At 40.3% G+C, this 10,868-nt stretch overlaps 1 protein-coding gene across 1 annotated transcript in view; it reads left to right on the top strand.

Annotated features, from left to right (window-relative positions):
• The window catches only part of MTA3 (metastasis associated 1 family, member 3), a 186,797-nt gene that overhangs the window by 110,107 nt on the left and 65,822 nt on the right, over positions 1 to 10,868 (top strand). Inside the window, exon 6 of the mRNA XM_006839401.1 lies at positions 1,817 to 1,934. Within this exon, the coding sequence (XP_006839464.1) occupies positions 1,817 to 1,934 (118 nt within the window). The remainder of the gene's footprint in view (positions 1 to 1,816; positions 1,935 to 10,868) is intronic.

Consider the following 10,868-nt stretch of genomic DNA (forward strand, 5'->3'; position numbering starts at 1 on the left):
TCAGGTGCATCTTAGTGTGTAAGCCTTTGATCTTTTTGTTAAACTGGGATGAGTACTTCAAAACAAGAGCAGTAGTATCATAAAGGAGGTTTAAGTGTTTAATTGATTTCCTGTGTCTCAGCCCTTCTACACCCTGTGTTACTTACTGTTCTTATAGCATGTATTGTCCCCTTCCCTTTCCTAACCGAACATGACTAAACTTCTCATTTGGATCTAAGTCATATCCAATCTAGAATGTTCTTTGAATCATTACCACGCAAAGTTTAACTTGGCTGGATTTTCAAATACCATATGGAAGTAAAATTTTGTTGATGATTATTAAAAAACGGTTGCGGCAGTATATAGATAGGGAGCTATCAGATATTCCACCCAGATTCAGAAGAGGACGTGGAATGAGGGGTATCATTGCTGGTGGCAGTTGGATCTTGGCTTAAAGTATAGAATACCAGAAAAATGTTTACTTGTGCTTTATTTGACTATGCAAAGGCATATAACTATGTGGATCATAACAAATTATGGATGAATTGTGAATAGTTAGTAATCCACAACACTGAATCATGCTCCTGAGGAATTTATATGTAGACCAAGAGGCAGTTGTTTGAACAGAACAAGAGGATATTGAGTAGATTAAAATTGAAAAGGTGTATGACAGGGTTGTATCCTTTCACCATACTTGTTCAGTCTGTCTACTGAGCAAATAATCCTAGAAGGTAGACTAGAAGAAGAATGAGTCATCAGGATTGGTAAAGACTTATTAACAACCTATAGTAGGCAGATGACACAACCTTGTTTGCTGAAAGCAAATAGCATTTAGAATACTTGCTGATGAAATCAGAGCTTATAGCCTTCAGTATGGATTGCACCTCAGTGTAAAGAAAACAAGAATCTTTACAACTGGACCAGTAAACATCATCATGATAGATGAAGAAAGGATTGAAGTTGTCAAAGACTTCATTTTTCTTGGATCCACCAATGCACATAGCAGACAAGAAATCAAATGTTGTGTTGCTGCATTAGGCACATCTGCAGCTGAATACCTTTTTTAAGTGCTCAAATGCAAAGATAACAGTTTGAAGCCTAAGGTGGGCCTGACTCAAGCCCTAGTATTTTCAATTGCTTCATTTGCATGTGAAAGTTGGGCAAGGAATAAAGAAGACCTCTGAACAGTAGATGCATTTGAGTTATGGTGCTGGTGAAGAACATTGAAAGTACCATGGACTGTCAGGAGAGCTAATAAATATATGTTGGAAGAAGTACAGCCAGAATCCTCTCTAAAAGTGAGGATGGCAAGACATCGTTTCTGATTCTTTGGACATGTCATCAGGTTGGATTAATCCTTGGATATTTACATCATGCTTGGTAAAGTGTGGAGGGTCATTGAGAAAGAAGACCCAACAAATTAGATTGACGCAGTCGCAGTAACAAGAGCTCAAACGTATCATCATTTGTGAGGGTGGCCCAGGCTCTAGCTGTGCTTCCTTCTGTCGTGCAGTCACTGCAAGTCGGAAATGACAGCAGATTTTCAGAATCATGACTTAGAGCACTTAATGTCTTTTAGATATAAATAAATAACAAAACTTTACCATCTAACTTTATGTTTATTGTAATTTATTTTGGCTTCATTTAATTTTTCACTGTTTTACATGATGACAGTGACACCCTGCTTTCCTTAAAGATTTGTGAATTTGTTTACCAAAGTTAAACTTTATACACACTCCTAATTTTTATACTTTCATTATAGCGGCATTGGGTTTTTTTGCTTTATGATATTAGGAGGAATTAAGTGTACTTAGATGTTGTTTTCCACTTTTTTCAGGATACCTTTTTCTACTCGTTGGTGTATGATCCCTCAGTGAAAACACTGTTAGCTGACAAAGGTGAAATCAGAGTGGGACCTAGATACCAAGCAGACATTCCAGAAATGCTCTTAGAAGGTATGTTTTCCTTTGGGATTCTTTTTATACAAGTGTTTTCTTATCTTGAAATGCAATTATTCCTGCCCTCATATTATAAAAGATACCACTTTCAGGGGTATATTTTGGAAGTATTGAACTCTGTTCTACTTTGTTGTTGTGTTCTGTCAAGTCGGTTTCGATTCATAGCAACCCTGTATAGACTATCCAAGAACCACTGACCTTGAGGTTAGTAGTCCAGTGCTTATCCTACAGCGCCACATCAGCACTCCTTGTAATATATATATAGAACTTTAATAAAATGAAGACCATCATTTATTTACTTGAGATTTCACATTTGAAATCTCAGCTCTAATATCCATGATTTTTTCTTTTAGAATAACTTTAAGATGTAATTGATGGTACTTTAGCATCTTAATGTGACACATTCATGCTTTGAGATTCTTGAGTCCCTTAAGCCATCTAGCTGATTGGGCAATGGAATGGGTATATTGTGTACATTTTGGTGAATCCAGGTAGTTTATGAACCCAAAGGTTTTATAGAGTTGTGCATTTTAAAAACAGATCTTTATAGTGAGATTCACTTTTTCCTGTCATAACTATATTTTAAACTTTTTTTCTTGATATCAAAATATTTTTTAGTAGAATATTTTTCTGCTTAAAAAACAAAGCATAAAGGATTCGACTTCCTGAGCTTCCCTGACCAGGCAGCTCAGGTAGTGCAGTCTCGGGGAAAAGGGGCAGAATTGTACATAAGAAACCTCTGTCTAGCAGACAGACAGCCTTTGAACAAACATAAGATCTTATATTTCAACATTCTGAACTCTTTTTTTTTTAATTAAATGTTTTTATTTTGCATTGAGTGAACGTTTACAGGGCACATCATCAGCTTCACATTCAACCATTCATATAGCTTGTTTCATTACATTGATTATTATCCCCGCCATATATCATCAGTTTACAGTGTTTCTCTCTATCCTCTTTAGCTTTTTTTTTGGTTGGGGTTGGGGGGGACTTGGCGTTTTGGAATTTACAGTCTCGGCTTTTAGGGAAGGTTTTTACATTTGTCTGTGGATATCCAGGGCTCATGTATGAGATTACTAACAAGCATTACTGAATAATCAGATGAGAGACAGTTTGCTATGTCTACTAGGTGGCTAGAGTCTGATCCTCAGAGCCTATGGTTTGGACGGTCAACAACGCTTGGGCCCACAGGGGCTTGGCCTCCTGACCGGGTCTGTACTGTCTGCATCTGAGTCCTCCTTATTTATTGATTGTTTAAGGGACGCTGCCTGTCTTAGGTGGTCATTGCGAATTCCTCATTTTTTAAAAAGATCAAATTGCTGAGGAATTACAGGCATTTTAAGCTTTTGCCTGCCTGCATGTGCTCCCGCTTCCGTGCCTGCGCCGGCGAGTACCTCTGCCCCCTGCATACCTTGGAATGCAGGGCTAGAGCAACCCCACTTAGAAGGCTGCATTTCCAGAGAAAAGGAAGCATAAACTAACAAAGCCGAGAGGGATATCGGCATGGATATCAGGAAATTCGGGGTACCCACAGTACAGAGAGACTGAGAGAGGCATTTTTTACATCATCAAATACAGACACTATCTCCCTGCAGCCAATACCCCCAGCCCTCTACTGCCCCAGCCTAGACCAGCCCTCTGCCAAGCCGCTGAGGCTCAGGAACTCCCAAGGCACAGGCCCGCCCACTGAGGCCAAGGCCGCGTAGCCAGGTCTCTGAGGCCCAGGGCCCCGGAGGCCCAACCCACCATGTAGCCCGGTCGCCAAGGCCCAGTGCCCCTGAGACCCAACCCACCCTCAGCCCGGTCCCCCGAGGCCCAATCTGCCCAACCCGTCTGCAGAGGCCCAAGCCGCCCGATGCCCAGCTGCTCATACCCAGGCCCCCTGAGGCCCAAACAGCCCGCCCGAGGCCCATACTACCCTCCCGAGGCCCAGTGCCCAACTGAGGCCCAAAAAAGTTTCTCTGAGTTAAGCATCAAGGAGAGTGAAAAGGGAAGACCAAATCCTGATCACATCTTCCTGGAGGTAATCAGAAAACATAAAAAATTACCAAAACACATACTTAATTAATTATTAGGGCCACAGATAAACATTCAACATGTCCAAGAAGCAAAAGCAGATGACCATATTGGCACATGTCCAGAAAAGATAAAGTATCTGTGACAAACAAACCAGAAGTAGACCTTCTCTCCATGCTGGAAGGAGGGCAAGCCTTGGAGATACCTGAGAATGAATTCAGAAAAATGATTATAAAATGTCTCCAAACACTTTACAATGGAGTTGAGAAAAATAAGGAAGACGTTCGAAAAGTGCTACAGGAACAATCAAACAAGATAGATACAGCATTGGTAACAATCCAAAACCTACAGAAAGAGGTCCAGACAATCAACAACAAAATGGCAGAAATAGAAAACTCCCTGAATGGGCAGAGGAGTAGAATAGATGAGATGGAAGGAAGAATCAGTGAGCTGGAAGACAAGTCTCTCAATTCCACTAAGATAGAAGAACAAACCCAGAAAAGGGTAAAAAATTCAGAGGAAGGTCTAAGATTCATGTTGGACAACATGAAGAAGAATAACCTAAGAATTACTGGCATTCCAGAACAAAATGAGTCACACAAGTCCACAGAGAAAATAGTCGAAGAACTACTGAAAGAAAATTTCTCTAACATCCTTAAGGGCGAAAAGATAGACATCCAAGATGCCCAATGAAATCTAGGAAGGGCGGACCCCAAAAGAAAATCACCAAGACTATGAGGGTTGGAAATGCAAAGGTAGAAGTTTTGTAACAAGGAGAGGAGTGATTAATTCTCCAGGATAGTAGTGGAGGCCTCTGGGACCATCAAGGGAGAAGAGCTGAGAGCGGGACCCTACCCAGAGAGACAGAGATGATGGCGTGGAGTGATGAAACGACTGGGGACTTTGGACCCAGAGAGGGAAAGGGACTGTGGGCCAAAAACTGGGGGGATGAGGGGGAAGTATAGGGGGTGGGTTTCTGGGATATACCCTTTGGGTATGCATGGAGGGGATTGGAACCATGGCAATGAGATGAATATGATGGAATGAATGTAAAACTAAAGTTCTCCCATGTAATTCATATCATATAATACACACACACACACACACACACACACACACACAAAGCATAAAAACTAGGAAAATGTAGAAAAGGAATTCTATTTCCTTTCCTTCATTCTAGCCCATATTAAATTATTATTAGAGTCTCGTACCTGTTCTTGAGTGCACACCTTGGCTTGCTGTCCATCAATGGCCCAATGAAGTGAGTTGCACATGTTTTTCTGTAATGTGCTCTGCAGTGTGCAGTGTGCCTAACAGCTTTCCTTGTGAGAACAGTGACTTCGTTCTGCTGAGTGTACAGTTCTGAAGTTCACATGCGCGTGCCATGATTTCCTGGTGTGGCATTGTAGGATCAGCATGTGCTGTGAACCAGAACATCTGCAGTTCAAACCCACCAGCTGATCCTCACAGACCCTGTACTGGACAGCTCTGAGTCTGAATCAACTCTATGGCACTTAACAACAACAACAACAGCAAAGGCCACTATTTGTAGACTTTTAGTGGGCTTTAACTTTTTTATATATATATATAATGGTGCTGCCAGAAAATCTATGCATATGTTTATATACTTTGCAAATATTTAAAAAGAACAGGACCCTGGAAGTGGTATGAAACATGGATTTTAAATATTGAAAATACTCTTTCGCTCTTGAAAATGGATGCATTAATTTATGTGTGAGAAACTAGATGCCTTTAGCAGCACTGGTGATCGTTGTTGTTAGGTGCCATCAGGTCAGTTCTGACTTATAGTGCTCTATATAGGGTTTCTGAGGAGCAGCTGGTGAGCTTGAACCACTGATCTTGCAGTTCAAATGGCTTTGCAGTCTGGCACATTAACCTACAGCGCCACACCAGGACTGCTGATTAGGTTTTGCTTATTTGTTTAGACCTTCATTTATACTTAGGTACTTTTTGATATCGTATTTTTATTTTAAAAGTTTTAAGTTTGCTTGTTTTAGTTTCAGTTCTATTAATCGCTTTAGTATTTTTACTGTTTTTTAAAAGTTATTTATTTATTGGAAAGTTTCTGTGAATATGAACAGTATTTGCTCATTGTCTACATGTATTACAAATATTTTGCTTCCCACTGTATTTGATTTTTAAAAGTTTAGTGGTTTATTTAATATTTTAATACATTTCTCATCATTGATTTTGGCTGAGTCTTGATAGTTCATGTCGGTCTTTACTGGGAAAACGAGTTTTTTGTTGTTGTTATTATCTTAAAACTTGTGAATTGGATGAAGACAAACCAGTTTTCTATTCAGCATTTCATGCACTTTTTAAAATGTAATATCTATATTGTAACATTACTTATCCCATTTGAAACTTAATTTAGACATTTATAAAATAGTGCTCTAATGAGTAACCTTTTATATAATGGGTACTTTTAGATTTTGTATATGTAACTGGAAAATGTGGTCCTCGAAGTGGAATTGCTAGATCATTGGGCATGCATGCTTTAAATTGTATTGGTAATATAAGTAATTATCTTATAAAATACTTATATCAGTTTACACATGTATTCCCCCCCCCCAAGGTTTTAATTCAGATATAATTTACTTGCTGTAAATTTTATCCTTTCTATGTATTCTGTGAGTTTCTGACAGATGTATGTGGTCCTGGTGGAAGTTCAGGAATTCTGTCTGTGCATAGGCCACAGACCAGGAACATTTCTAGTGTCCAAGGACTGTTGACAGGGGGACCCACCCTAAGTCCTAATTCCCCAAGAAACCTGTTGATACTCTTTCCTGGCCTGTGATCTTGCTGTTCTTTGTTCTTTAGAGACCATCCTGTTTTGGAGCTGTTTTTATTGTTTTACTTCTGAAATTTAAGATGGTATGGTCTTCTCTTGAGCACTGACACTGTTAGACTTGTTGGTTAGTAGGTTTAGAACGTTTTGTTTATTGAGATGTAAAGATACATGCTGAATCAAGTAAAAAGTTAGGCTGTTTCAAGTAACAGTAGACAAAAAAATCAGATCATGGAATTCCATGACTTCCCATTTATTTAAAAAACAAAACTTTTTAGATGTAGACTTTGTTCCTAAAAAGTCTACGGGGTAGGTTGTTATGAAGTGTGCCATTGAGTCGATTCAGATTCATTGTGACCTGTCAAGGACCTCTAAGGAGGGGCTGCTGGGTTTGAACTGCCAACCTTTTGGTTAGCTGCCCAGTGCTGATCCTAAAGCACACCAGGGTTCTCAGAGGCTGGGTACAGTGATGTAATTTGGGAAGCACATATATCTACCTGCCTCAGAATTGTAATGATTTATTTTAGGATAGAGAATAACAAGTGTCTTATTATCTAGTGCTGTTAAAACAAAGTACCACAAGTTGGTGGCTTACCAAACAAATGTATTTTTCCATAGTTGAGGTTGAATGCGAAGAAGGCTTTCTTGCTTTGTTGATTCAGGAGCAGAGTTGTTTCTCTGAGCTTCCGCTCCTGGGCCTTGAAGAAGGCCCTTTCTTACTCTCCTGCTGTTCCCTTTGCTTCCTCCTCTCTTCCATCTCTTATTTAATTTCTGTTCTATTTGTAAGAGATGGACTCAAGACTTGCCCTACAGAAATCCTGCCTCATTACTATAACAAAAGCAGCTCCTTCCCAAATGAGATTATAACCACAGACATTTGTTGTTGTTGTTGTTATGTGCCATTGAGTCAGTTCTGACTCATTGAGACCCTGTATAGAGTTTCCTATGAGCAGCAGGTGGGTTTGAACCTCCAACTTTCTTTCTTTCCTTTTTTTCAAAGTGTTTTCTTGTGAATTATGTGATAGTTTACATGGGAGAACATTAGTATTACATTCATCCTATTGTATATTATTTCATTGTCATGGTTACAATACCCTCCATGCATCATCAACCAACCAAAGGGTATATACACTAAAAGCCTGCCCCCTGGTCGTCAGCACACAGTCCTTCTCCCTCTCTGTATCAAAAGACCCCAGCTGCTCCATCGCTCCACGTCATCTTCTCTGCCTCCATCTCAGACATCACTGCTTCTTTGGGTAGGGTCCTGCTCTCCGCTCTTCTCCCTTGAGAGTCCCAAGGATGTCCGCTCCTAAACTGCAAAGTTAATCACCCCCCTCCCTTTGCCACAAAACATCTTCCTGTACACTTCCAACCCTCACAATCAGTCCTGATAACAATGATTGACTATTGTATCACAAGAGACCCATCTGCATTTCCTTTCATCAGCCCCGCCTAGACAGATTGGATACTACTCAGAGGAGATTCCACCTTCCTCCACGCCCTCTGGATCTAGTGAACCTCCAACTTTCGATTAGTAGTTCAATGCTTCTCCTTTAGTGTTATAGCAGGACTCCAGCTACAGGCAAAGAAGTTAGGGATTAACAACAGGTATTTTGAACAATTCAATCCACTGTTGTTATTAAGTACTGTTGAGTCGATTCTGACTCATAGCCACCTTGTTTAGGGTTTCCAAGGAGCAGCTGGCCAGTCTGAGCTGCCAACCTTGAGGTTCAAACCAATCCTGTGGTCCTTTGCAAATAAAGTGGAATAATTTATTCCAACTATTCTTCTGAAAAAAATAATAACTTGGGTTTGAAAAAGATACTATAGTACCTGATGTTCTCTAACTTCATAATAATCAAGGATAATTGACATCAGCTGCAGCACAAGGCGACTCCCATGAGATAACTGTCAGACTTGCCTCTATCTTCCAGCTTTTCCACCAGTTGTAACACCAGCTGCCGCTTCCACAGCAGTTTGTCTGTCTCATCTGGATTCGATACTTTGTTACACTGGCCACATGGAGCTCACAGATTGTTCTAGATATTATGAGATCTCTTTGGGGAGAGACAGCTTACAGAAACAAATAAGGATACATTTCTTTGATCTTGTCCTTTGCTGCTGGGCTTTGAGCAGAACTTTCTCAGGAAAGTGTCAGAAAGTTCTTTGGCTTCACCACTAAGTGTCCCAAGGCAACTACTCTGCCTTAGCCCAAAGACTCTCACTGCTCTAGCCCTGTGGGTCCACAAGCCATCTCCAACACCAAGTACCCAGAGAATTTTAAAGTACTTACTTATGAAGATCAAAGACTACAGCCTTCATTATGGATTATACCTCAATTTGAAGAAAGCAAAAATCCTCACAGTTAGACCACTAAATAACATGATAAATGGAGAAATGGTTAAAGCTAATGAGGATTTCATTTTGCCTGGATCCGCAGTCAACATCTGTGGAAGCAACAGTCAGGAAATTAAATGACATGTTGCATTGGGCAAATGTACTGCAAAAAACCCTCATGAAAGTATTAAAAAGAAAATATTTCATTTTGAGGAATAAGGTGACCAAGTTAATGGTATTTTCATTCACCTCATATGCATGTGAAAGCTGGACAATGGATAAGGTAGGCCAAAGAAGAACTAATATCTTTTAATTATCGTATTCATGAAGAATATTAAATATACTGTACACTGCCCTAGAAGTCCTGGTCTGGCATTGTGGGTTAAAGTACTGGACTTCAAAGTCAGTTTGAACTGCAAGGTTGGTGGTTCAAACTCTCCAGCCACTTTTCATATAGGGTCCCTATGGGTCGGAACTGACTTGATGGCACTTAACAACAACAACAATACTGCCTTAAGAATGATCAAATCTGCACACCTATGTTCATAGCAGCACTGTTTACAATAGCAAAAAGATGGAGACAGCCAAAGTGCCCATCAACTGAAGAATGGATAAAAACAAACTGTGACATACACACAATGGAATACTATACTACTTTGAAAAATAACAAGGAAGCTGTAAGCCACTGCATAATATGGATGAACCTTGAGGACATTATGTTGAGTGAAATTAGTCAGTCACAAAAGGAGAAATACTGCATAGGACCACTAATGTAAAAGACTAAGTAAGAGAACCCATACTAAAAGGGGGTACATTCTATGCTGGTTGCTGGGATTTGAGGGTACGGAGGGAGGGGAAGGTGGAGCACAGGGTAGAGAATAGACACAGGATAGTTTAGGTGCTGGGGAGGGGGCAGTATACAAGAAGGGAGAGGAGAATGGAAGAACAAAGCAGATGGGAGAACAATTAGGCAGATTTGTATGGGCTAAATGGGACAGAGGTAAATAATGATGTATGCACAACCTTGGGACAACAGGGCCCTGGGATACAGAGATAGAGACATGGTTGGAATGGGGAAAAGGGGGGAATAATGTTAAGATGCTTGGCTGTCTTTTTGTTTTGTTTTTTTAAGGTTTTCATTATGGATTGAGTGAAAGTTTACAGGGCAGATCATCAGTTTTACATTCAACAAATCATATACCTTGTTTCATTACAACGATTATAATCCCCTCCATGTACCATCTGCTAACAGTATTTCTCTCTCCAAGTTAACTTTTTAAACCAAATAAACAAAAAATTCCACTCAGGCATATATAATAATTTACATCTACAAAGGTCACATTCTACAACTCTGCTCCTGGCCACCAGCTCTTAGTCCCTCTCTTCTTAGTCCATGAATCTAGAGTCCTCATCCGCTGCCCCTCTCCATGCCCCCATCTCTGCCTCCATCTCTGGTCCTGCTGCTTCTCTGGATAAGGTCCCACATCCTGCTTGTACATTTCTTTCTTGATGGTCGGAGGGTCCTCTGTTTCTGGACTGTGACTGTGAGATTAACCACTCCCCTTTTTTTGTTAAAAAGCCTCTACCTTTATAATTGTGACAGTTGCGATTAGTCATGATAACAATTATTCACTGTTGAATCTTATGAATCTTATCCCCTGTGCACCCCAGGACTTTAGCACACAGTCGCTCTTCCTCTCTGGGTCTAGAGTCTCCAGCTGCTCCATCGCTCCACGTCATCATCTCTGGCTCCATTTCAGGCATCACTG

The sequence above is a fragment of the Chrysochloris asiatica genome, unplaced genomic scaffold (assembly GCF_000296735.1).
Source record: "Chrysochloris asiatica unplaced genomic scaffold, ChrAsi1.0 scaffold00024, whole genome shotgun sequence".
Taxonomy (NCBI): domain Eukaryota; kingdom Metazoa; phylum Chordata; class Mammalia; order Afrosoricida; family Chrysochloridae; genus Chrysochloris; species Chrysochloris asiatica.